Consider the following 27,827-nt stretch of genomic DNA (forward strand, 5'->3'; position numbering starts at 1 on the left):
TTATTAAATCAGCTAAAAGTCATTATAAACACACTTACAGTGCAGTTTCAAGTTGGTTTTATAAATCTCTGAAGTTAATACAGTAAGAAATACTGCAGAGCCAAAATTTCCCTTTTCTGAAGATTAATCAGACAATTATAATGTCCCTTCCTAGAAAATCTTAACCAAGCCTGGCAAAAGTACAGTTTGAAATGGGGTTTCTAGTAATACATGATCATAGCTTTATTTATAAAGAGGCATGGTCCATGCTGTAGAGCTTAATAAAAAACACATTAAATACAGTAAAAACATAATACAAGCTCAATCCCTTAATATCTAAGTAAATAAATCTGAAAAAAAGGAATGCAAAAGGAGACAAGGAACATTTCTATTAGTAAAATCAAGAAAAACAATTATTTTAATACAGTCTTCCCTACTCCCTTTGAAATCAAACATATCCTTGGATTACTTAAACAGCAAATGCTTTGTGTGTGCATTTATGTAATACATCTACAGTACTCTGTAATTAACAAGTCCTACAATAAATTGTAAACAAATAAATGCATTTCATATTTATACATACATATATATGATCATTTGTAGTTTTGAGAGTCTCAGCGTGAGCTTCCAGAAATGAAATTCAGATACAAATGTAGAAAAATGTGTATCTTTTCCTCCTGACTGCAGCATTAAAAATACAATTCTCTCATTGTGAATGGCCTATTTATAAATGGAGACAATTAAACAGCATTATTTCTTGTCTCTTTTGGCAAAGTTTGGGGAAGAATGACATTGACTCCTTTCTCTTGAAAGGTAGCTGAATTAGAATGCCATGGCTGTTCTTTGCAGTAGCAAAGTCCTTCCTTTAGTAATGAATAATGAGGGATGTCTTCCCGCTCCTAACGAAGGCAATGAGTCATTGTGAAACCGATTGTTGTAACGAAATGTAAAGGGGGGAAAAGGAAATCATTTAGAAGACACTGATACCCATTATAGCAGTTATTTATTTATAAATTTTCAGAAGACAAGCGAGAAGGTGCCGCAATCGATTTTTATTACTTTATATTACTCTAAGTTAATTCTCATGGAAGACTTCATTTTTGGAGGCTCCTACACACATTGAATTGCAAATGTAAATGAGAAGTTAAAACTGCATCTGGACATGCATGTCTTATGGAATTGTGCTAAAAAAAGCACCTTAATTTTACAATTCTCTAACTTGACAGCATATGAAGGGGGAGTCCATCCCTCCCAGCTACTTTACAATCGAGAGTCAGTGAAGCAGCAAGTTTCTTTAATGTAAAACTTTAATATTTACTTAGGAACTTGCTGATGAACGTTTCTGATAAGCAATTAGTTTTCAATTTCCAGAAATATAAAAAATGCTTAAGTTGACACATCTCTGTATTATCTCATGTTACAACCACAGATTCCTAATTTATGAACAAATTCCTTGTTTCACAAGCATGATGTAGAAATTAGAAAGACAACTATCAGAAGAAGTCGTCCTTGACGCTGCAGGAAGCAGTTCTATACATAAACTCTATTGCCTAGATACCAGGAAATTATCTTACTGCCTGAGACCGTGGCTCACAATTGCAGATACTAGTATGAAATTACACTTCCAAGACCTTCTTAAACAATGTTCTGGGGGTGAACTGTAAATTCACATAACTTACATAAAATTATAGTTATCCACTGTATGTTGGCAAAGGACATTTGCAGTCTCATGCAGTAATCCAGAGCCAGGGTAAGAGCAGAGTCCACTGCGGCTTTTAATTCAATCTGTGAAACAGCAGCCACAAAACCTCCATGTCCCAGAGTGGATTCGGGGTAGTGGATTTCTGCAAACACTGTCTGGTCTCCAGCAGGATTTACACTGCTGTCCTTTGGACTGCCTGTACATGGAATTTAGCTGAGAGTCCCAGGAGTAGCTTCACTCCCCCTTCCCCACGCCGTCTTCCTTTGCACACACAGTGGGTAGGAAAAACAGTACTAAGCACCTGAATTGCTGTTGTGTATGTTGTGAAAAACACAATGTGGAATGAACTTAACCCACCAGAGGAGTCATGACTGCAATCTTTTAAGAGACAACTACATGGGAGAGTTGTTCCAAGCTCTTTCTCCTTAAGGGCCCTTCCAGAATAGTTTACTACCAAGTGGTAAAACAGCTGCTGTCTGGGACATCGGGAGTATCTGGCGTATCTCAAGCACAGGCCTCCCGAGGGTGAAGCACTCGGGTTGTGCAGGGATCTTCCAATGCAGAGCTGAAGATGGTATCTTGATAAAGGAAAGCAGCAGGGATAGAGGTAGAGGAGGAAGCGTGTCTGGCAAGAGCAGTGGCTGACAGAAACTCATCAAATCACATATGTTTTATGGTAATAATATGTATCGTATATTGTAGTCCAGTTCTGCTGCATAGGGGCTAAAGAGGCGTGTGTCTGGTGACTTGATGTGGTATAAGCTTGTGTCTGGCTTGCATGGAGCAGTGTAAATTTCTACTGGATGAAGTCGGTTCTTTGTATTAAAATTTACAAATTGGGCTGTGAAGGGTTCTGCTAACATCCCCACAACCATCATGAAAAGGAGCAAGAAAAGGAAAAAGGAAAAAAAACCCCAAGCCATACAACTGGGATGTAAGTCATCTATTGAAGAGCTACTTCATATACTGCTTCCATTAATAATCTTCAACAGCTTCAATGAAAGTTTGTCAAAGTGATGCAGATTTAGTACTGCCTGTAACTATATCACACTGAATGACTTTAGAGGGTGAAATTCCTGAAAGCCAGACCTAAGTAGAATTCCCTTTTTTCCCTCTCCAGCTTACTTGTGCAATTGCACTCGTGCTTGGGGATTACATCTCTAGCTCTTAATAAAGCCTGCCATTGTTTTTCTGCCTTGTCTCTAGACAGTTGGAAACTAATACTCCAAACACAATAGAAGAGCAAAAATGGATGGAATAAATGAGAATCAGTGGCCTATTTTTGACCACTGCTATCCCCCTGACAGTAGCCCCTGCAGCAGGGCCTGTGTGCTGCCCAGCATCTAATTATTTTTCAGGGAAGTAGGAATTTGATAAATTATAGTATGCGGCTCCCTTCCCCCCATGTACTTTAATTTTATATCTACCAGTGTACAACTGTAATTATTTCTCTGAATAAGATCTTCAGCTTTTTTTTTTTTTTTTCAATAGTCACAATCTAAAGACAGATGCAACATCAATTAGCAATGACAGGAATGATTTCAGCAGACATTTGAATCCAACACAAACATTGTGTTCTCCTCCACCTGTCTTTCAACATGACATGATGTCATAATAATCTCTTATTTCTGGCATTTGAATAGCTTTGGAAAAAACTGCTTTTTATGCATAAATAGGCCTTGGATTTATGCAGGCAATACAGTGGAGGTCTGAAGTTTGGTGAGTCACGCTTGGCTTTGATCTGGAATGCCTGGTAGCTTTTGTCTTTGGCAATACTATTTCTCAGTGGTGGCTTGACTACCTGTTGACACAGTACATAATGGCAAAACCACAACAGTACCAATACTGTTTCAATAGCAGAAAATAGCCTAATGATTATAGCTGCAAGGCTATTTCAGATAAGTAAATCCAGAAAGTGGGCCAGCAAGCACTTGATCGTACTGAAAAGAGGTATGGGAATGTATCACTGAATGTGATCTCTAAAATGGGCTGCTCCTTCATGCGATACCATCCCTCCTGTCTCCACAGGACTGTCCCGCCTACAGTGATCCCTTTGGCAGCTGTAGCACATCTCCCACCAAACCGTCAGCCCTGGAGGAGTTCCTAGGCGTGTGGTTGTCATGCCAGGGTCAGAGCCAGAGTCCACTGCGGTCACCTGGACGTCTTGCCTTGGCCTCCTAATTCGTACATTTATTTCTCATAATGATTTCTATAATCATAAGTTCACGTTTTCTTTAACCTTACTCTCTTCTCTTTCCCCAGTACTCTTATTGCTGTTACTCTTATGTTTTCCCTATAAATTCTATTTAAATCAGCTTTGTTTTTGAGATTAGATCAGTGTGCTTTCCTAAGTAGTGAATATTTTGCTGCTTCAGTCTATAAAAGGTAAAAGAAAATTCAATATGAACATAAGAAAGAACTGTCCGATTAGCTCTGGATCAGCTGTTCAGAAGGTGTTATGACAGCGTACGAACAAGAGTTCATAAAGGATACTTGATGCTTTTCTATCACTTTTTGCATTTTCATGTTTATTCCTACCTGAGGGAAACCCTGAAGTATTTGACTCGGATCCAGTCAGAAACACCACAGCACAATTTGTGACAGCTCAGCATTTAAGGATGCTGAAGAATGAGAAAAATCTGCTTGGGGAGGGCAGCAGATAGAAGAAAACATAAAGGGATTGCTCATAAAATTAAATGGAAACATTAAGAATTGATGGCTGCTCATCTAGTCTGCAAATAAGCTTTTTTTTTTTTTTATATAGTGACACTATAACAGCAGCCACATTCACATTATCTATGAACTTTTGTGGTGTTCTCAAAATGCTTTTCTAACTGTGAATTTTTTTTCAAATTGATGCGGTGGAGCCCGCCCTTACCTTGCTAAGAATTGTTCACTGGTGGACTTCAGAGGGGCGACTCAGAGAAGGGGAAGAGCATCTTTGGTCATAGGCTTGCCAAGCTGGTGAAGAGGGCTTTAAACTAACGTTCCCAGGGGAGGGGAACCTCAATCCACCCCACTCCTACCAGTTGGATACCAGTGCCAGCAATAGATGCCCAGAGCCTGGAGAAGGATCACAGGTCAGCAGGAGAGCACCTGAAGAGCAGCACAAAGGAACTCCAGCCACAGCTTCATCGGGGGTCCAGCTTAAATGCCTCTATGCAAACGCACGTAGCATGGGGAATAAACAAGAGGAGTTAGAGACGTGCGCACGCCTGCAGGGCTGTGATCTTACTGGCATCACGGAGACGTGGTGGGAGGGCTCCTGTGACTGGAGTGTTGGGATGGAAGGATACAGGCTCTTTAGGAAGGACAGGCAGGGGAGACGAGGAGGGGGTGTCTCCCTCTATGTCAATGACCAGCTGGAGCTCATGGAGCTCCACCTGGGGAGAGGTGAGGAGCTGACTGAGAGCTTATGGGTCAAGGTTAAAGGGAGGGCAGGGACAGGTGACATTATAGTGGGGGTCTGCTACAGGCCACCTGACCAGGAAGACCAAGTAGATGAGGCCCTCTATAGACATATAGGAGCAGCCTCACATTCACAAGGCCTGGTCCTCATGGGGAGCTTCAACCACACCGATATCTTTTGGAGGGACAACACAGCAGGGCATAAGCAATCCGGGAGGTTCCTGGAATGCATTGATGATAACTTCCAAGTGATAGACGAGCCAATGAGGAGAGGTGCTATGCTGGACCTTGTTCTCACCAATAATGAGGGGCTGGTGGGGAATGTGAAGCTCAAGGGCAGCCTTCTCCTATGAAGACAGGCTGAGAGAGTTGGGGTTGTTCAGCCTGGGGAAGAGAAGGCTCCGGGGAGACCTTATAGCAGCCTTCGAGGACCTGAAGGGGGACTGCAGGGAAGCTGGAGAGGGACTTTTTACATGCGCATCTAGCGATAGGACAAGGGGTAATGGCTTTAAAGTGAAAGAGGGTAGATTTAGATTAGATATAAGAAAGAAATTCTTCAGTATAACGGTGGTGAGGCACTGGAAGAGGTTGCCCAGAGAAGCTGTGGATGCCCCATCCCTGGGAGTGTTCAAGGCCAGGTTGGATGGGGCTTCGAGCAACCTGGTCTAGTGGAAGGTGTCCATGGCCATGGCAGGGGGGGTGGAACTAAATGATCTTTAAGGTCCCTTCCAACCCAAACCATTCTATGATTCTATGAAGCATCCTGTGTGTAACAGCCCATCAGTCTAAATGAAAGCTCCATGATCTGGTCCTAAATAATGAAGACTAAGCCTTTCCCTGCAGCCAGTGAAAAATTCTGAATTGTCTCTTCTCTCATCATTGCATGGGCGATTTATGCACCCATTAATGTAAGTGTTTTTCTGAAAGTAATACACTTACAGCCTAATGTACCTCTGTGGAGCACTAATCGTACCCCTATTTTTAATTATCTAGAGAAAACTCCAGATATGAATCATCCAACTCAGGGAATTTATGCAATAAAAGCTTTTGAGGCAAGAGACCTACCTCACAAGAAATTGAGTACGTCAAAATGTTTGCTAAAATTAACGATCATCTGGTTCCCTTTGCTACAGGATATTCTCCAGGGTGCACTATTGCAGGAAGAAAAGTTGCCACTAGCAGAAAGGGCAGATCTTGAAGAAAACTGTACTGAAAGGAGTCAAGTCCTCTGCAATCCTCCTTCACACTTAGGATGCTTCCTTCCTACTACTTCTCAAACTCTGGACATGGTTTCACGCCAGGAAGGAAGAGAAACCTGGGAAAGATCCAAGCAGACCATCAGCAGGTGAGGGAGGAACTTGTAAGTGGGAAAAAATGTATTGCTTTCCTGACTTTTAAACATTCAAGCCCCCAAGCTAAGCCATGAGCTAAGAACACAGTTTAGCAAGAGCTCTTGTACAACTGAATGTGTGCAAGCCTTTCGTGTTTAATAACGTTGACTGAAATTCAACCTTTTCTCCTTTGTGTAGAATGGGAAGGAGGATGTTTACAATATTTGTCACTGCAAACACTTTCACCTATAACATATATATACAACATTTTAGCTTGCTGGCTGTTTATTGAATGATCTTTCCTTTTTCTTCTTTCACACACAGCATGCCAGAATCCAGTATTTAGTCTGCTGACATGTTCACAAATAATTTTTCACTGCTTCTCGCCCACATTTATTTATAGGTGAATGTATTGTACACACAGCCAAGCTTATATATAGAATGCCTCCATATTAAAATGGAAAATGGTTTAATATCTCTAGCATCAAGTTTCATTTTTTTAGAAGCCATTAAATCAGCATAATCCAGGATGCCATCCAAGCTATATCTTTTCACATAAATTTAAAAGCTGTCCTTTAATAAGGGAAAATAACCCCAAAAATAAATACAAAGATAAATGAACTCGCATCTCTTCTGTGTTTATAAGACTAATACAGCAATCATTTGCATGCATGCTTAAGTTTAGTAGTAGGCTTACTGCAGATTCTAATTATAGTCTAAAGGTCTGATCCAACTCCTACTGAATGAGTGGCAAAAATCCAATTGATTTCATGGAAGGTGAAATATATACTCAATCTGGCACAGGACAAACACAACTAAACCTCGCTTAGATGCGAATCTGGAGGCCCCTAGATACCTGCCAAGGAATGCACAGACATAATTAATGTCAGGACATCAATGAAGTCTTTGATATAACTTCATAATTCATATTTTTTAAAATTAGCCTTATATCAGCAGGAACCATACTTAAAGGGTCCTGTCAAAGAGAGAATTTTTAAGCACAGCCTGACACTAAAATCTTATCAACTCACTTGAAATTAAGTCAATGAAAAATTAAAGCTAATTTCTAATAAGCTTATGTTACATTCATAGACTAAGGGGCACTTGTCGAATCCAGAGAGTAAGCATACCTTTTCATATGGAAAAGATTTTCACACTTGAAAGGCAGAGGCCAGAAGAGAGGCTAAAATGCACCATTTTAGACTGACTCTCAAAATGTCTAGTTTTTCTGTCTGTTTAAAGCTAATGTAAGGATACAGAATAATCACAGAAATAAATTATTAATTTAAAAATCTGGGATAAGACTGCCAAAAGTGATAAGTGCAAAATATGGTTTAGATAATGGGATTAGACATCTAGAAAATGCATGTTTAATAGGAACTTACTATTGCTCCATTCTGATATTTTAGGCTTTGTATTAGAAACCACAAGAGTACGAAACAGCCTGATTTAAAAAAAAACCAACCCACAACATTATGAATTCTAAAATACTGTGGATCTCTTCAGCTAAAAACCTGCAGGTGCATAAAACAAGTCCTAGATTTTTTCTGGTTTTAAAGATGCATGGAAAAGTCAGCTACCAATTAAATCAGTATGCTCTTGGAGTTGATCTGTTAATGACAATAGAATTATTTTGGCTTCAACCTAGTACAGATGAGGATAGGATCTGGCCCTAAGATTATAAACTGGATACTGCTGCAATTGAAGAGAAGTCATATTAATACAAACAAAATGCATTTGATGGGAAACTAAATGGAAAGTTGTTTTTTTTTTCTTGAAAGATATACCACCTTTTTGCAAAGAACTCAGAAAAAGTGAAGTTAAAAATACCTTAGAGCTCACCGTCAAAGTGGTCACTGTTTCTTTAAAATTCAAAAAGGCCTTCCCTTGAGTAACAGGCTTATCGGTTTTACTGAATTAATGTGTCCACAGGAGGGAAGAAACATGTTTCTGTGTTTGAGTGACAGTGCAGATGTCACTCGCAGCCTGCAAATTCTCACAAACGCAAAGTCTCATTCCTCAAAGCTCACCTTATCTGTGACCAGCCGATGTTTCCTGACCCCATTAACTCGCTTATACAATCACATGTGGAAATCCCTACAACTTGAGACTACCACAACTACTGTACAATATTTCTGGACATGATAAGAGACAATTAGGGTTTATGTTGCTGGCAATGTGTGAAAGTTATTGAGGTTGTAAAGGACAGTGAAATATATATTTTGATTTCCCGTATGTAACGGCAAAGAGGGAGGCTGCTCTTATGAGACATGAATGAAGCCTGAAGGTGAAAAGTACCAATGCAGTAACAAGATGTTTCTTCCTTACCAGCATATATAATTTTCATACCTGTATTTGCCATCCTGATTAATTAAGGAAAAACTGTGAGGGGTTCTTTTATAATTAACTATGGGATGCACACTTCTATATTTTCCATCTTACATCTACAGTACCATCATATTTTCCCCACACGTTTTTGGGATGTCAAAATCTACTGAATAAACTTTGGCTTCAGATACTCAGAAAAGCTACTGAGTAAACTAGTTCAGTGGATAATTGAGATAGCATCACAACTGCAGCGTTCTATAAAAACCAGAGCGCGATATAAAAAAAAAGAAAGACAGAACCAAGATTCGGATAAGACAGCATTTCAGATTAAAGGAATTCAGATAAACAGGATTTTAACTGACCTTAACATTTACAGGAATGGAATATATCCCCTGCAGATCATTTCCTATTTAATCCCACTGTAATATCTGAAAGGTTAACAAAATACACACTGCCACAATTAACTTGAAGCACATTGACTCGTTACGGGGAGGAAATGAGCTTTCTGTGAATATCAGCCAGGCCTGTGGTTTTCCTTTCTGTAATCTGTTTGTGAGTGGGATGTCTGACTGTGAAAACGGACAGACTCGGGTCTTAGAGACACAATGAGCAATGGCTGTGTCTCCTGCTAACATGGCTCAGGTCAAGCACAAAGGGAGCACCTCCAGAAATTAGAGGACAGGCCAGAAGCTATGACCAATTTAATTATTGAGGGTTGTACTGAGTGAACCAACTAAAGGCTATATACTAATAACTAGTTGGTATCTGTGAGGAAGCCATTTCTGCCACCAAACATGGTGCCAGCAGTCACCTTGAGGAGAGGGGACCAAGCTGATGGGGTTTGCAGTTCAGCTTGCATAACCCATATGGCTTAGCTGGAGCTGTAATTTCCAGAGCCACACAGCATTACACCTAACAGAGGAATCTTGCTTCCCCATGTTCTCCCTAGCTTCTGACCCACCCAGCAAGGCTACCAGGGCAGCCGGTCCTTTTCTGTCCAGTTTCAGGTTATTTATTAAGTAAGAGGAGCCTTATTGAAATTTCTGATCTTATCACTGTCACTGAGCATCCAGGAGAGGAGGTTGCATCTGGGCGAGATGAGACTGATGTCTGCTTCTCTAGGACCTGTTTGCTTGAAAGGACTTCCAGTAAATGCTCTACCACGCAGCTTTTCTGCACTTCCATTCTCTCTGCGGATTCAGTGTGTGCAAGATCCCTAATTAACCAAATGCAATTAGCACTGAAGCACTCCATTTTCAAGCATTTTCATTTTAACCTGAATGTACACAAAATAACACCTCTTCCACAAATGACTAGTATGTTGGGAGCTTTAAGGTATCTGTGTGCACACAGACATAGAGCTGCAAGCACAGAAGCGATATGTATCTAAAATGCATGGCAGACCTGGAGTAAGAGAGACCCTTATTAATCTTTAGAAAACAATCAATCTAATCAGTCAAGACTTGATCCTGCTGGGGGCTACACTTTTCCTTTTTAACTGAGCAATAGATATGAACACGTCTTCTTTTGATTTCAAGGGTACTATTTATATATGTGAGGTTACGCATATGCAGTACTGGTGCACGCTAGAGAACTCCATTCAGTGCAGGGCTGAGCCCTTATTGTTATTGCATCTGACATTTCCTTCACATGGAGGAAAATTCAGCTCTGCATTGCGTCGGCAGGTCACAGATCCGATTTTGGCCCACATTTGAACAAGTTTCACTTCACTTGTACCATATGAGAGCCTTTTGCCAATGTGGTTTTGGTCTTTTAAGCACCAACGTTATGCTTGCCATGCTATCTACAAAGCCTTTTGTGATACAATGTGCCTGTGTACCTGGTTGGGTAATTTTCAGCAATAACGACAGGGCGCAATCATCTTTAAATCTGATCTGTTTCTCAGGGTCTAACTTCTGCCTTTGGCTGCACACGTGCAATTCCCCATTGAACTTAACGGAAACTGTATGTACATGTCTCTAAGCAGCTTGTTGCCAGTGTGCTTATTTATGCATACAGCTGGTTTGCACAGCTTTGTGATCTCCTGGCTGATACGTGGGATCATCTTCCCCTCTGCCAGGTACACTCAGCTCCTGAAAACTACCTTCCCCCAGCCGGTACACACAGAAGGGCCTTGTCCTGAATAATAGTCTTGATGGGTGGCAGTCATAACATAATAAAAGGATGGTAGACTGCTATTGACTTAGATTGTATACTACTCTTTACATGCCTTTTTTCTTCTTTTCTGAGTCTTCCTCCATGCTCCTACCGTCTATCAGTCTCTGAAGGTTTATATCAGTAACATCTTGAAAACCGCTTTAAAGAAAATGGGTTCAATCTTCCCCTTGATCTTTACATAGAACACTGACATCAAGAGGGAGTCCCACATGTGGAATGAACATACAGAATATCCTGTTTCAGATGAAGTTTTGTGGCTATTAGGATCAGAAAGCCACGTGAATTCTCTGTCTGGTGTGAGTGGGCAGGAGAACCTTCAGATGTTCCATATCCTGAACTTTTCTGATCTTTTTCAGGCCATGCCTAATTAGTACCAAATTCAGCAAGCAAAAATTTAAGCCTGAATTATTTATCACGTCATATTTATAAAATGCACTGCAATACACATCATGGCCCAGTTCACAACAACTACCGATAAGATTAATCTTTCACTGATGGCATACTCCTTAATATGAAAATATAATTATCTAGCTGAAGAGTTTCTTAAATTGCATGCTTTCAAACTAGTATGAGCAGAATTTATCCTTGTGTCTAGTGCTAAGCGAAGTGGAAAAAACATTGGAAGCAGAATTGACAAAACACATGTTGGCTCTGTCTGTCTATCAACATTTCCAGTGTACAGCTTACATGGCCCTGTCAACATCTCAGCTCCAACCTGGTCTCGAATACTAGCGTAATATTTTCCTCCCTGAAATGTGATCCTGATGAAGAGAGTTCCAGAACTGCAGGGACACATTGATGGATAAAGTGCTTAGTTTGCAGTAAATCCCCTGCAAGTTAAGACACATTTATCTTGCCCAACATGGAAATTAAAAAAAGAAGGATATTACAGAAATTATTCTTACCTTTACTTGGAGTAATTTGTATCTGCATTTGATGTACATTTACAGATGTGCATGGGAGTAAGTACAGAGTATTTGTTGCAAATGCCTTTGAGAAAAAGCCACACCTTTAGTCTGCATTATCTGCAAAGTACATTTTCTGCAGTTTCCTCTGGAATGCTACATCCAGAAAGATGTGTAATAAACTTTTAGAGTAAGTGTGTATAAATGTATCTCTTTAATTTACTGTACTTTTAAAAACCATTTTATCCCTTGAAGAAACTCACAATGACTACAGGAAAGCCTACCAACTGTTTCTCTGATGATCATCAATAATGCACAGTGGAGTTTTAAAGCCTGATAGATGGATATATTGACGGTAAAGAGGCTCAAAGAAAGATGAATTCAGTCCAGTGAGTGAAGAATGCAAGCCGGAGGAGGGGATATTAGTGAGCTTATAAAATGGATTTTCTTGCGGGAAAAATGCCCTTTTCAGGGATGCATGCTCAGTATCTTTGAAAAGTAGCTTTGTTGTAAGCAGTGTGTAGAACTTCCTATTTTTGCATTTAATTCTTAAAAGATTTTTTCCATTGTATGTTCTAGGTATAATTTCATTGCTTTTGCTTCATGCTTCCAGGAGCTGAGCTGCTGTGGTGATGTTCCTTCCATTAGAAATGGAAGGCATGCATTGGTTTAAAGCATAAATGAAGAGGTAAGGTGTCAGTATCCCAAATGTTGGCTGCCTGATCAGCCTGCCTTGCTCCGTACATTCTTCCAACTTGTACTTGTTCGAAAAACAATTACATTTTCCAAATGAATTGCTGTTAATACAAATGCATTTTGATTGTCAGTGCCACTGGTGGTTCTGCAGTTATGGGCAAGAATGTAAGTTTATTTCCCTCCAGGGCCTCTACAGAGAGCTGAGGGAGATTAACCAGTATTTTAGGCAGCTAAGTGTGAAATCCTGGTTGGGTCAATAACTCGCCCCCCGCTGCTGTTATCCTAGCTCTCAAATGCTGGCAAAGAGACGTATCAGTATGGAATCAAGTGCAGGTCTGATTGTACTGAGATCTCCAGCCTGGACTCTCCGACTTTACTGAATATTCCTCTCTGCCTCTGTATAATCACGAGAACTCTTTGTCAAACCAGCATTAATCTGCTTTCCATAACTACCCTTCTGTGTGATAAGAAGCATGGCAAAATGGGAAAAGCATAAAGACAATGTTTTGTGACAAAACTGGGGTTTGTATGATGGAGCAGCTGTAATGATTCTTAGCATTCAGAAAACACCTATCTGCATCCCTAGGTACGATGGTCCTAGGATTCACCGTACCACAACTGCACGCCCACGGAAAGGGCCATTCAAGGAGAAAAACTCTGCAGGATTTCCAGATGATCTGCATCCCTCCTGAGGATTCTTTTTACAGAAAGCTAACATCTGGCTCCAGGTTTGGAGCCATCTTCAACTAATCTGAATACAAATTTAATGAATGCCAATTATTGTCACCATCATGAGTGATTTAAATATGGGTAAGTTCAGCTGATCTTGTCTCAATCTATTATTTAAAAGTTTTCAGTCACAAGTCCAGTGCTATAACTGATGCAATAACAAAGCAAAACAACCCACCACAAACCCTAAAAAAACCCCCAAACAACAAAAACCCCAAGGTTTACAAAGTTAATTGCTAATTTTACCTGTCCAGCCCGCAAGACAGCAGCAGTAACCGGTGACAGGATCGCACCCATCTGCATGGCTACAGTCACAACGTTCACTGCAATTAAGACCATATGTTCCATCCTTCAAAAAATATAAATAAAGAAGTCTCTCAGTAATCAGTTTTTTGTTCTAAAATGTGCAAAATCATCTATCATGTCCCTCTTAATGCTGAGTTGCATTTTTTAAATTAACATACAGAGAAGATAGAAACAACTCAGTGCCTAACATTTCTATATAGAAGCAAATGAGGAATCACTTTAAAAAATGATGTTCAAGAAAATGCAGATAACACGGCAATAGCTCTGATAAAATATAATGCATAGTAGAATACATCTACTTGACTGCTAGAACCCCAATCTGTTATTTACACATGATTTCCTTCAGCTATGCATAGACAAAATGAGATACTGACCTACTGTACATTTAGAAGAGCTATGATGTGAACTATGGCTTTAAAGGAGATGCAAGACCATCCCAGTTGTACTTACAGGACATGGCTGGTCACAGTACTCCCCTTGCCATCCAGGTGAGCAGAGACAAGAGCCATCAGCTGGCCTGCAGGCTGCTCCGTTTGTGCAATAACATGTCTGGTTACAGTTAAGACCCCAACTTCCACTTGAACATGGAATAGAGCAATCCACTCCTTGCCATCCTAAAGAAACGTACGAGAGAAACAGCATTTGGGATGTTTTCATGAAAAAAGCAAGGTAGAGACAGCAAGAAAGGCAGCTTGCAAACTGCAGCTCTTTGATTCTAGGACCAGTTTCCTCCTAATCTTGGTGTAAATTAAGTCTATCTTGGGGTCAAAGATTGACCCTTTAATTATGACCTCCCAACTGCATCTACCAGCATCTATATGTACAGAAGGGTGATATAGGTATCACTGTGTTGGCTGTTTACCAGATTAAGGTGTCTGATGCCTCTCTGGGAACTGCTCAGGCAGCAGGAGAGAGTGCAGTACTCTCTGGCACGCTGGAGACTTGCTGATCAGCAAGAATGCAAGAAAGTTGCCATGCGATGCTGCCTGTTTCTTCCCTCATATTTTTTTTGAGAATGCTCTTTAATATAAAGAAGCTATTACACCTAAAAAAAGACCAAGGCCATCATTTCTAACCATTAAGGCTTGAATCTTAACCACCAGCCGCACAATGGCTTTTATTACACTGCAGCTGTATGTAATGGAGTTGAGCAGTAACTCATGGTTTATACACCCCCATTAAATGGGGTTCTATAGTGATCCATTAATTCATGTTTGAAATGCCAGATTTTATCGTTATGTGCCTCACTTCTGTTTTAGGGCTTATGTATGCCATACAGGCATAGCTCATGTTGGTATTTGGGGGAAGGCACCGTTACACAGGGAACGTAAGAGTTACTGTGCTATGGAGCGGTACAAGATTTCTCAAGTGATTACTGGATACATGGCTTATGCTCACTACCAGGCACGTAAGGGAATTATGGACACATGTGTGGGAAGAAAAGAGGTTAGTCTTGCAGACAGTCTCCGGACAAAGCAAGACTTCTTGTTTCCCCAGATAAAGGACAGCCACATCCTGCAACCCCATGCCAGCTCAGGGGACAGAGGATACCTGCACATGGCTGGAGCGTCACAGTGTCAGGGTACGGCAAGGACAGGGAGCTGAGGGAGGCAACAAGGGCAGACAGCCAGGGCCCACCCCACAGTCCCCAAGCACAGGGTTGGCAGCCGGGATTGGCTAGGAGCCCAGACCACCAAGAGATCCTATGGGAATGAGACCAGTCCAAGGTCGAGAGAGGCAGGCAGTCTGCAGGTCAGGGTCAGGTCTGGTGAGCATAACCACGGCTGGGCACCGCCCAGAGCAATGGGCTAAAGAAAAGACAGGCAGGAGGCTGCCTCTGCTCCCCTGCCCAGTTGTGTCACTCCAGGCATGGAGGGGAGAACAGGGGCTTTCGAGTCCTGGAGAAATGGGGCAGCAAAGTCATAGAGAAAGAACCCCAACTGTCTGGGGATTGCTTTGCATTTCTTTTGGAGAGGAGCTGTGGCTCTGCCAGCACACTTAGTTCTGTGACATGTTCTTGCAGCAGAGCAGTTAAGTCTGGCCCCTGTTCAGGGCAGAGACAAAACATACAGTCAAGCCCCTGTTGAGTTTTGATACTTGGGCAGACTGTTGAATTACCGACAGGCACAAGAAAATAGTGGAGTTACTCACTGCACAGCTGTGCCACTTTAAAAGGGGAGAAGCATTGATGCCAAATTGTAGACAATTGTTAAAAATGAATTTTGTTTACCTTCTTTGCAATAGCACAGACCATCCACAGGGGAACATGCACCATCATTTTTGCAGTTACAAACCGATGAGCAATTGGTACCGTAGGTTCCTGCCATGCAGGTAATGGTGCATTTATCTCCCTGCAAACCAAAGAAAGTCAGAATCAGCTAAAGAAATCTGAATTGCAGGAAATTCCCATCTCTGCACAGGGAGGCTTTCTCTTTCAAAACAGTGAACAGAGTGTTATGAGTTGATTGCTGAGTCTTCAGCACTTGAGCAGTCACCGCTGCTTCCCATGATTATGATGCAATTAGTGCTTTGATTGACTTAGAGGAAAGGGACAAGTTTCTGGCATTCATAAGTTACAAAAACAAACCTCCTAGAACAGATGTTAGATCATTAAGCAAAACATCACTTACGAAACACTAATCACAAAATATACAGTCTGAAACCGTGCAAAGATTGCTCTGCATTTCTTGGAAAATATATTCTAAGAATAGGGCTGTTAAAAAGCTAAAGGATCTTATATGTGCTCATCTTCCACAGACTGGCAGAGAGGAAAACTACATGGCAGGTGCATTAGACCTTTTTGATGGGTAGCTGGTACCTGCATTTGTTTTCAATTAATTTGCATGAGATTGTGACTTTAGGAAGAACGCTGAACAAGGAGTGATGCGTATGTCAAAGAGAGGAGATACACAGAGCAGAACACAGAAACAGATGGTCTCTGTCCTATTTCTGCTTTGGGTGTGGGGAAAGTGAGGGAAAGGAGAGTAATACTTATATGTTACAGAAATATAGAGTATTTCAACAGTAAATTATGGTACGCTCTATGCACCGATTACTTTGTGTGGCTGAAAGGAGAGACACAGTTCTTACTTATTGTTCATCTGATACCACAAGGGGATTAAAATGTGAGTACAATTCTTTTAAACCTACTTACTGAATCCCACAGTCGAGTCTAGATACGTTAGCATATACAAGGCATTTTTGCTCCTTTTTCTTCTATGTGTAGTCCTGACTTTCACATCACAAATTAGCTCCTAAATTTACTTCTTCGGTGAGTCAAACTTTAATAATTTAGTTGTATGTCAGAGAAAGCTATCCTACTCCAAAGTTAAATAGTAACTACATTGCACAGTGTGACCTATACCATAGCTCAGGGGAAAAGATATTGGTCAAAATGTATTTTTGCAGGTGAGAGGCTTCATTCTGTGATAGGAGGATCCATTTATCAGGAGATAAATGCTCAAAATGTCAGCTTCCCTATGCCATGGCAAGTACCTCCAGGAGCCTGTATATCACAGCATCAGACACTGAGACAGTAAAAGGAAATATGAACAGATTTCTGAGCACCATAAACCCCCGTATGCTTGCTGTAGCAGTTCTGCCTAGCACCAGTATGACTCATCCTATTTTATACTAAAAACTTCAGTTTAGGGGGAAGTAAAAGAAACGGTTAAAATACGTACCGCTCAGCAGTAAATCCTACAAGTCTCTGATTTTTGAGTGAAAGCAGTGTTTGTAGAAGATGCTATCTTTGACCTTGGTGGAGTAAAACAAGTTCCCCTGAAAAGGCCTGGCAGTAAAAGGTGCTGTCTTGACAGCCAGAAAATCCAAAGCTCGCTGCCCCTCATTACCCTGCCAGCATGCCTACAGAATGAGCTACAAGAACCCAGAGCCGAGCGGGATGGCAGAGGGGCATTCAGTCTCCACGCCTAATCAATCCTCTGCCTTTCTCCTGTGTGACAATTAGACAGCCAATTAGTGCCACTTAGAAAGCCGTATCTTGTGTGAATGAAACTCCCAACTCATTTCATGTACAACACAGAACTGCTGGTACTGCTAATAATTTCTATGACAACTGACCTTATCTGGATTTGAACTAGTTATCTAGAACTAAAAGAAAATTCCTTTGAAAAGGACAATAGACCGGAGTGATACGGAGCTAAAATATGCCCTTGGGAACCAGATTAACTAGAACAGCATCTGGGCCACATGTGGAAGCAGAAGGTGGATTTCCAGTTCCTCAGCTGACTCTCTGTGACTGCAGATCAGCTCTGTTATGCAGTAAGTTCTCCCTGGCCACGTGCACAACAGGCTGGTGCGGATTCATCGGTTTTCTGTAGACTTACTCTGCGTGGAGGGCAGTCAGACACAGACACTTTGGGTATCCCAAAGAAAAGGTACTGTATACAAGCTAAACATCAGGCTGTTTCATCTTTATTCAACATGCCTTTGAGTGTTGGCATTTACTTTAATATACTATACTTTATGGACTAACACAGGTTGGTCATTCTGGCTGTCCACGTTATACGCACTTACTTTGCAAACAAACCTTAACTGAAAAAATAACTGGCTTAACGAGATTTCTATCCCCGGGTTTGATAAGCGAGCCCTTCAGAGCTCTCTGAGTGACAACTGCCAAATACACTTAACTTCTTAATTACATAAGAGGAAAATGCACTTGAACTATAGCACTGGCTCTAAGATTTTATTAATTATAAATGCACACCCCGTTATTAACATTTTGAACTTGATTTGGGAGAATGACCTATGAAATAAAATGCATTCAGGTACTGTTAAAGATATGTAAATTCCACCTCCCTCTCACCACCTGCCCAAGTGAATAATGCCGCAGTATATGTCTATCCAGTTGTTAATGAGTTATATATTCTATTAAACTGATTTCAAATGTTGTGTATTGAATCTTTACTCTTGCAATATGGTACTTTATATTTCTATCCTATTTAGTAAAATTAATCAACAGCTGTGCTTCTTATGTTGATTATTCTTTTTTCTATTAAGATCAGGAGGTTAACGAGAGTAGCGAAATGCCTGGATGTGGTATACATGATAGGAAGGAGTAGCTAATTCAATTAAACATATACCCCTGAAAATGTTAAAGCTATATTAAGAAATCTAGCTATAAATAACTTGGTATTTTACATCTCTCTTTTCCAAGTCAGAATGATCCATATGGACATCACAAACCTTCAAAAGTGCTTCATTTTCTTCATCATTTTCACTTAGAAGGCCCAGTTTATTAAAATATCAAAAATCTATCCAATGTATTCTTTCCTAATTTCGGAGGTCAAATCTGACTCTGACATAATCAATGGAAAAACTTTCTTTATGGGATGTGGGATCAGGGCCAGCTCCAGTAAATGCCCCGCTCCATGTGTGAAGCAGCATGTTCGTGCCCTCCGCTTTGCATTACACCTTCCCAGGCCCCAATCTGCGAGATGGCACCTCAGTACAACCAAGGACAGGGTGTCCCACATCTCCACACAGCTGCTTGGAAGCAAACGTGAGTGAGCCTTTTTTTGTTTGAAATCCAAATCTGATGGGAGTATCCCAACATAGCAAAGATACAGGTGGGGGATCTGTGATCCCCGGGACCCTAAAAAGTCAGCTTTAAATCAAAATGAATGGTGGCACTAATGTAACTAACACCATCTATATGATCTTCCATACATTTAAGTACTTCAGAAATACTAATTGTTGCTGAAACTAAATGGCAGACCTTTCTAGCACCAGGAGAGGTTTGGGCATCCAGTTCTTGTTATTGTTAAATCTCCCCTATGTATTGAGGGTTAGGTCCAAGGAACCAAACTCCATTAATAACTCAGGCTGCCAGCTCACATCCATCAGCATCAAATATTAATAGACTCACGAGGGCCAGAGCATACATCTTTCTGGATGGCAGTCAATAATATGTCTTGTTTCTCTTCAGGGAGAGGGGAAGACTTTCTTCCACAAAAATTACTATTGTACAATATTAGTAGAGCTTAAAGACACACTGCTGCCTTAGGTGTTAGCTGTGTTAACAAGCTCTGGACACTTCAGAAAGCGTTTTCCCTGGATTAATGTTGCCCTAACAGATGAGATTTCTTGTTTCTGTTAAAAATATATTCCTGAAAAAATCTCCCTTAAAAATACAAAGATTTGTATTTATTCCTGTACATTTTGGATCAGGCCTTTAAATCTGTGAAAATGCATTTTCAAAGGAAAAAAAAAAGGTATCCCAAAACATGAGGGGAGTTAATAATCCAGCAACGGTCAACAACACCTGGCAAAATCTGCACCCACACCTGGTCTGTCTCAAAGTTTGTCTATTTAAGGATGTGAAATTAAGAATTTTAGAGGTAGCTACAATCTACAGGAATAAATTTGCCTTGGAGGGCTAAACCCTGGTTCCACTGAAGTCAGTGGCAAAACAGAAAATCAATTTTTCAAGGCCTCTGCAATGCAGAAGACTAACAGGGGTGTTATTGAACTTGGCCTCAAGTTTGCATGATAAAGACCTATGTGACAGGTTTGTTTGAGTGTTCTTAAGGTTTCATCTGTCAAGGTGCTGAAAATCCTCAACTCCCGTGCAGATTATTAGGGGGGACTGACAACACTGAAAGGCAACATATTTGAACCTTTGCTAATCTGCAATGTGACTCCAACTAATCTGAGATTTTTAACATGGTCTCTGATTTCCTCCCTCTCCCCCTCTTCGCCTTTTTTGTGCCAGATGAATTAGAGGTGCAACACCTGTCACCAGCAGCAGGGAAGCTCGATGCTCAGTTCTCAGAGCTCACAGTGCAGGCACTAAATAGAAGGGCATGGTGCAGTGCCACATGTATGTAATGATAAACAGATCAGAAAGACAAAATGCAGGTGCTGTTTGTACCTGATGCCTGTGTGTCCAGATAAGCTGATTGGGATGGATTTGATACATAAAAGTATATATTTGTATCTACACACTTTATGGGGCACCAGTGTGCTGGTACACAGTGTCTGTGCACTGACGCAGATCACAGATACAGTTCTGTATATTTACTTATTTAATTGTGACATTTATAATTAACCCAAAGTGGTTCTCCACAAACATTCCCTCAAGGTAAACATATGGTATCCAGCAACACAAACTGTCAGAACAAACTAATTTCCCTAATGGTGTTCCAGTGGAAATTAATGTGCTCTTCATAAGCGTATTAGCAGCAGTAGGAAACTTTGTACTTTTATTGGTCTTCTCCTCCACCCCAGACTCAAGCAATTTATTCATGACCTTACCATACAGCATCTTTAGTTTTCCAGACATAATGATGTCCTCTGGCAGAATTCCTTTCCCCTCTGGGGGTTACTAATTACTCCCTGCAGATGCTATTATTGGTGCTAATGATAAAATGCAGAAAAAAGGTTGGGGAAGGATCTTGTGCCCCGAAGAAGACAAGCGTTCAGTTTGCAGGTAATCACTGTTACTAAGAACTGACAAATGTTCCTTTATCCACTTTGTAACATTATATGATATAGCTATGCTAGAGTTTGATATACATCTAAAACGGCACAATGAAACCACTGATGATCTTATTCAGTCTCCTTTTCCCTTTGCCCTTTTTATGGGAGAAGATAGGGTAAGGTGGAAAGGATGGGAAAGAGCTTTCTTATGTTTAAAAAGTGACTCTACAGCTCATGACTCATCCAAAGACAAAACCATTGGCAGTCCTGAATGCCGAAGTCTTTCATTAAATCATAAAGCACTTCCAACAGCCATCTGCAAAGCTTTCCCCGATCTGCACCTCAGTGGCTTCACAGTCCTCTGAGCATACTGTAAAACCTGGACATGCCATAAGGACCAAGAACAGCTACCTTTGGGAGTGGGAAGAACTTACTGCTTTGCTTCCTATAATCTTACAAGGATTTACAAATGGATGTCAGCACTTCACCTCTGAATTTGTGCTAATATGCTAATTCATACAGTAAATTTCACAGAAGATGCCAACTTCAAAATTAGTCATCCTGATGATAATCCTTAAATTTGGTGTTTGATCAAAAGTATTCAGTAAAACATGCACACAAACAAAATGGAAACTTTGTTATAAAGAGATTAGTAAGTAAAATTATTATAAATAATGTTAATTTTAAGTACTTACAGTACTTTATTAAAATACTTTTAAATTTCATTTTACTGGTTATAGCCAAAGCCTTTGTTACACAAAAGCAAAGCTGGGAGCACTGATTGTGAATGGAATAGAAGTTACCACAAAGTAACTGTGGTTTGTTATTTCCAAATTGTTTGTACAAAATCTGGCTGAACTTTGTGGATTCCTATTTTATGTATTTGCTGCGGCCTGCTACAGGCTGCTACTTGCGCAACACGTTACTCCCCCAGTAAGGCCGCAGAAGAACCTGGGCCAGATTTTCTTTTCTGGCCTGTGGGGACCCTAAAGCCTCTCATTCTGCCATTTGGGTTTTTCTGTTTCCCATTGCACAGCCTCACAATTGATCCGAGATATATTTAACAGTATATTTGCATTATTTTTATTTCAAAAAAAGGAGGACCTATGGTCCCAGGGCTGTATGGGTTTTAGAGCAACAATTATCCATACATCTTCCCAGAAGGGTCCTTCCCCATCACGCTGACCACTCATCCAGGAAGCCTTTGGCCACAGCTTAGGAAAGCCTTGATTAGGATTTGGCTACCTGGAGAGTAATTTGTACTTATCAAGATTGGAGAACTTGTGCAGTCTTTCAGTCTGGACACCATGTATGCATATGCAGAGCTGGAATTAACTGCACAGAGCTCATGGTTTCCAGCACAGTAAATCCCAGCCGTGAGGGATTTATTGTGCAGGATGCAAAGATCTATGCATTTAAGGAGTCAGGCATTGCACATTGGCTCAGGGTCCTTTCAAACATCCAGGGAATCCAGGGCATGGGCCCTGAGGTCTGTGTCTGAATACGTCCCTGTCCCACTAACTCATGGGAAAGATGTAACGGAGGCGAGCTGCACTGACAGCACTGGTGGCAGCAGAGCCCTGGGTGCCCTCATTCCAGGCACAGGGAGGGTTTTTTCCATGTGCATGCACTGCATGATCCGCGTACAGTAAACGCACACAGGCAAACTAATAGACACTGTGTGTGCAAGATAGGGCTCATCTTTTGAAGAGGAGGGTGTACAGGATCTCACTGCTCTCCTGTCCTCCAGCATCTTAGTTCCAACATGCTTCATACATCCAAAAGGAACAATGCTCTGGCACAATAAAACAGATGATGAAGTGGAGCAGTACTCTGTAAGAATAAAGGCAGCAAATTCTAGCTTTGTGAGGGTTTTTTGTCTCCGTGAAATCAAATGAAACCAAATACAAATAAAACTTTCATTAAAAAAATTGGATTTTGCATACTAAAACTCAGCAAACGTAAGTTGGATTTCTGTCAGTGAGCACTATAATCCCCCTCACCCCCAGGGAATAGTTTTCTAGTTTGCACTAAAAATATGCCCAATATCAGTCAGTTATCTGCAATTAAAAAAATCCATTCCTACTGTTCAATATGCACCTAAATATGTGCATTAAAAAAAAGAAAGAGAATTCAATAAAGAGAGCAGGCAAGAGATAGCACCCTTCCCCCTGGTTCCCATAAATCAGTGTAGCACTGTTGCTGGCAAAAAAAATCTAGACTAACTTTACAACGCTTGAATATCTGCCTGGTTTAGTATTTAGGCCTTAACTGCAGAGCACTTTAGGGTCAGCGAGGCAATGAATACAGCATCATATAATTAAATGTATTCACAAGGAAAGTAGTGTGGAGTGATCGTCAACCTCTGAACAAGATTATTCTATATAGTCAGCATTTTTCACCTAATAAAATATCACAAAACAGATTTATCCAGGAGGGACCTCTCCAAAAATAGGAGATTGGATTTAGACTGGGTAGAACAACTCCTACATCATTTCCTTGGGACATTTCATCTGGTGAGACGGCGCATCATACCTGAGAGGACAGCCTCCCACAGACAGCATGTAATGGAGTACAAGCAACATAGCCATGCACAGTTCAGAAAACATGATGGAGGTCAGTGTTCAGCTAAATCTGATGGGTGTGCAGAGCTCAGCCACCCCCAGCAGTTGGCTACATAAGGGCAAGATACAGAAACAAACTCCTAATTCTGTTCACAGTGGAACTGAGGAGATTGTTTCTGGAACAGACATTTCAGGTGGAAATGAGAACATCTGTAACACGTGAGTTTAGATTTAGTTAATGGGAATATATATTTCAAGGCAGGTCAATCATGTCTGTATCAGGAGGATTACTGATACACATTATGGGGCCAGCTGGATAACCAAGTCCTCTGTTTAGTTAAAGCAATTTAAATCTGGAATAGGGCCACTTCAGATTTATTCAGGTAAGGCAGGGAGCAGGCTCTCAGAATATTTTAAACTTAACTCTGGGGAAGCTATAAAGAGTCAAACACCTGTGGGGCTCATTGCTGTTACTATAAGGAACTTCGATCAGCTGCTATTCTAAAAAGCTCCAAAAAACATGGCCATATCACAATTAAATGTCCCAAAAGATAAAATGGCCCAGGCATAATGTGCATTATTTCAAGTCAGTGGAAAGTATTTACATGCCTGAGAAGTATATACTTGGTACATGTGCTCTTCACGATGCACTCAACAGGCTACTTGTGTCCAAACTGTGGGACAGAAGCTAGCTAAGTATGTCAAAATACTAAATCGCAGTCTCCTTGAATACTACTGGTAAAGACAAAAAAAGCTGTTTTCTTTTGCTTTTTTAAATGGACCCATCTGAATTCGAGTTATCACTATGGCAAAGGAAAGATTTTAACACACTATGTGCAGTTCCATCATTTTCTTTCCCAGAATTGGGCAGAATAGATCAGTGGCTAACAGAAGCCTAAGTCATTTGGAAATACGGAGGAGCACTTCAGTGCAGTGCAGTGCACTTCAGAGTGAGAATTCAGAGCTGGCTATGACAATTCTGCACCAGCTGTTTTATGGGAGTATCTTTTTCTGCAAATTAGAGATGGTTTTTGCTCTGTCTACATAGCCTGAATGGCACAGTCCAATATCTACCTTGTAGAACAATTGTGTCCTCCTGACATTTTTGCAATAATAAATTTGGGCTCTGGCTGACAAGTCTGAACAGTTCTGCAAAAAGAACATTGCAAAACCAGGAAATAAAAGGTATAATTTATACTTTCAGCCTCTATGACATCCTCTGGCAAGAAGATCCACAGTTTAATTATAAATACAAAGGAGAAAAATTATCTTTATGTGTTTGCTTCAAATCTACTGCCTGATTTTTAATTGGGAAACTTCTTATACTGTGATAAATAGCAAACATGTCTTCCTTCTTCCCCTTCCCCCATGGTGTAAGAGAACTCTCACATATCTACCCTCGGTGACCCCTTTTCTAAGCAAAATCATCCTACTCTCTTATTCTCATTTTATGGGAGCCATTTCACAATTTAATTACACATTCTGTGAAAAGCACCATCTTTGTCTTTAAATCTGCTGTGCAATCATTTAATTGGTTGCCCCTTTTTCCTGTGTTATTAGAAATAGTAAATAACCATTTCTTGTTCATGTTCTATGCACCATCCGCAGTTCCATAGATCTCTATGGTATCCTTCCTCAGCCATCTGTTTTCTGAGCTGAGTTCTAGCTTATCAAGTCACTCTTTGTATAGAAGCTATTCCATATAAAAGATGGTCTTTGTCACCATTCGCTACTTCCATTATATCCTTTGTAAGCAGGAATCAGCCAAACTGTACGCAGTAATTTGAGATTTAGATATATTATGGGTTTACACAATACCACAAAAATGGTTTTTCCATCCTGTTTTGTTCTCTTCCTGATCATTCTAACTATTCTATCCGGTGCTCTGGATTCGTTTGTTTTTTGACCGGTGCCAGAGTTTTTTCAAAAAACTATCCACTGTGATTGCCTGATCTCTTTCCATGAATAGTAGGAATTAAATTAGAACTCACCTCTTTTGTATTTACTTAACATTATTTTCCTGACGTCTATTACTCTGCATTTTTGAACACTGACTTTCAACCTATCCAGTCATTCAGTAACATGAAAACTTTCCCCAAATTTCCTACTATCTTTCTATTTGACAATCCCAATAGTTTTGCATTATTTGCAAACTTTCTTTTAGAATTCTTCTACAGCTATTGTACTATACAATTAAGGATAATGTCCAGGCATAGTCTCAAATCTAAATTTCCCTACCACGCACAGTCTGCACTCACCAGTGTGGCCACTAGCTGAGACCTGCACCTTTCTGCAGCAGAAGCTGCCAAACAAGTTTAGTACATCAGTGCATGCCTGAACTCTTGTTCACACAGACTGGATGGACTGAGTCGAGGAGGAGTTAAATGTGCTGTATACAGCACGTATCCTCAGCTGGTCTCTTGCTAAGAGCACTGAAGCCACAGAAGCAGCAATGTGGATGGAAAATATGCAGGTATGGGGCTGATGATGCTAACACCTGTGGCTGACCTTCATTCTGAGCTGCATGATCCACATGTGAAAGGACCAAAGCAAAAAAAGCAAGCATCTAAAAAAAGAAAAGATACGTCAACTTTAAACTAATGGGGTTTGCGATGTACCTTCTGAAAAGCTGGTAAATAACCTGGCAATCATACACAGGCAGATAAACAGATATCCCCTTCAAACTTTCACAGATATTCCTAAATCCAAAAACCTACAGCAAAAGAATTCAAGATCTGGTAAAATTTCAGTTGCTCTTTGGCATAAGAAAACACACCAGGATTTTCCATTTATACATGTCTGATTGTAAAGGATAGTGTCTTTTCCTTTGACAGTACAGTTAGACAGAAAATAAAATGAAAAACTGACCTGTGACTTAAATCCTGTACTTAGGTGGTTATAATGAAGTCAGTTTGCAATTTGAACTACCAGGAGAGTCAGATACCACCACTTTTATGCATAGATCCACAGATAGTGTGGATAAAGATATATACATTTAGAAGCTTAATAGATGAAAAGAGACACTACTATTGGCAAGCGGTTCATTCCTCTGCAAAATTCAGATCAAATAACTCAGTCTGAACAGAATATTGAGTTCCACTGATTCTGAATGAGGCTACAGGAAAGGAAATGCAATTTGACATAGCCACATTGCCAATTAAGGATAAAATACAGGAAATATGTCAACTAGCAACAAAGGCAGAGGCATTCAGGCTTTCTATATGAAGTTGGTTCCTTTGGACCCACTTATGAAAACTTTGGAGTTATTCAGGTAAATAAAACTGCAGCAGAGCCCAGAAGTAAAAGTAAATATAAGAAGAAAGAGGAGGAGACCTGGGATTTGCTCACAGTTCTTATCAAATTATAGACACTGTGTGTGACTGAATAAGTTCTCATTAGTAGAGCCAGTCACTGAGACAAACTCCACTCTTGTATATCTGGGACAATCCTACCAAAGCTAGCAGTTGTGTTCAGGTAAACTTGGGCTGACAAAGTAGAATTTGAGCTGTCACAGACAATTTCTGGAGCTTGTACATTGATAAGAGAGCAAGAAAACAAAATGAAATAGAAGTAGTTCATAAAAAGGTCTGAAAAATTCCATTGAATTCAAAGAAAGGGATGCAGTTTCCACAACTGAGGGAGACCCACTGTGTCTTGTGCATCCAGTGACCTTGTTAAATACTCCGGTACAATAGTTCACCTGCTCAAAAGCATACAACAAATGCCCTGAAGTGAGAGAAGACCCTTCATTATGCCTCATGCAGCCAGGCGCTGACATGAACTGTCAGGATTTAGGAAAACACAGGCTCCTAAACACTGTGGCTGCCGGTGCTCCAGCAGAAATGTCTAATTGGTCAATACGAGGTCTGGGGGAAGAACACCAACAAGCCTAATAGGCAGCAAGCACCTGGTTCATTGATATAAAAATCAACAGGGGAGTGGCTTAGTCTGAAAGCCTGGGAATACACAGGTGGCCTCCCCATAATGATCTTCCCCATTGGGATCTGAATGTAAGATATCTTCTTCTGTAACACAGCAGAGCCAGAAGAATCCATTTGTGAGTTGTTATTGAAATACTGGGTTTAGGCCGCATCCAGTTTCTTTGCATTGAGGTGATGCTCATTGTTTCCTAGTCTACATGCGGCAGGGCCATCTCAGAAGTGGATCGACTTTTGTTGTGGTTTAACCCGGCAGGCAGCCAAACACCACACAGCTGCTTGCTCACTCCTCCCCCCACAATGGGACCGGGGAGAGAATAAAA

General features: G+C 40.6%; 1 protein-coding gene across 1 annotated transcript in view; it reads right to left on the reverse strand.

Annotated features, from left to right (window-relative positions):
- Positions 1–27,827, reverse strand: part of LOC104078059 (multiple epidermal growth factor-like domains protein 11) — a gene marked incomplete at both ends in the record, with an annotated part of 80,505 nt that overhangs the window by 22,191 nt on the left and 30,487 nt on the right. Inside the window, 3 exons of the mRNA XM_009579559.1 lie at positions 13,503–13,605; positions 14,013–14,176; positions 15,793–15,913. Coding sequence (XP_009577854.1) covers positions 13,503–13,605; positions 14,013–14,176; positions 15,793–15,913 — 388 coding nt within the window. The remainder of the gene's footprint in view (positions 1–13,502; positions 13,606–14,012; positions 14,177–15,792; positions 15,914–27,827) is intronic.

The sequence above is a fragment of the Fulmarus glacialis genome, unplaced genomic scaffold (genome assembly GCF_000690835.1).
Source record: "Fulmarus glacialis isolate BGI_N327 unplaced genomic scaffold, ASM69083v1 scaffold46456, whole genome shotgun sequence".
Classification (NCBI taxonomy): domain Eukaryota; kingdom Metazoa; phylum Chordata; class Aves; order Procellariiformes; family Procellariidae; genus Fulmarus; species Fulmarus glacialis.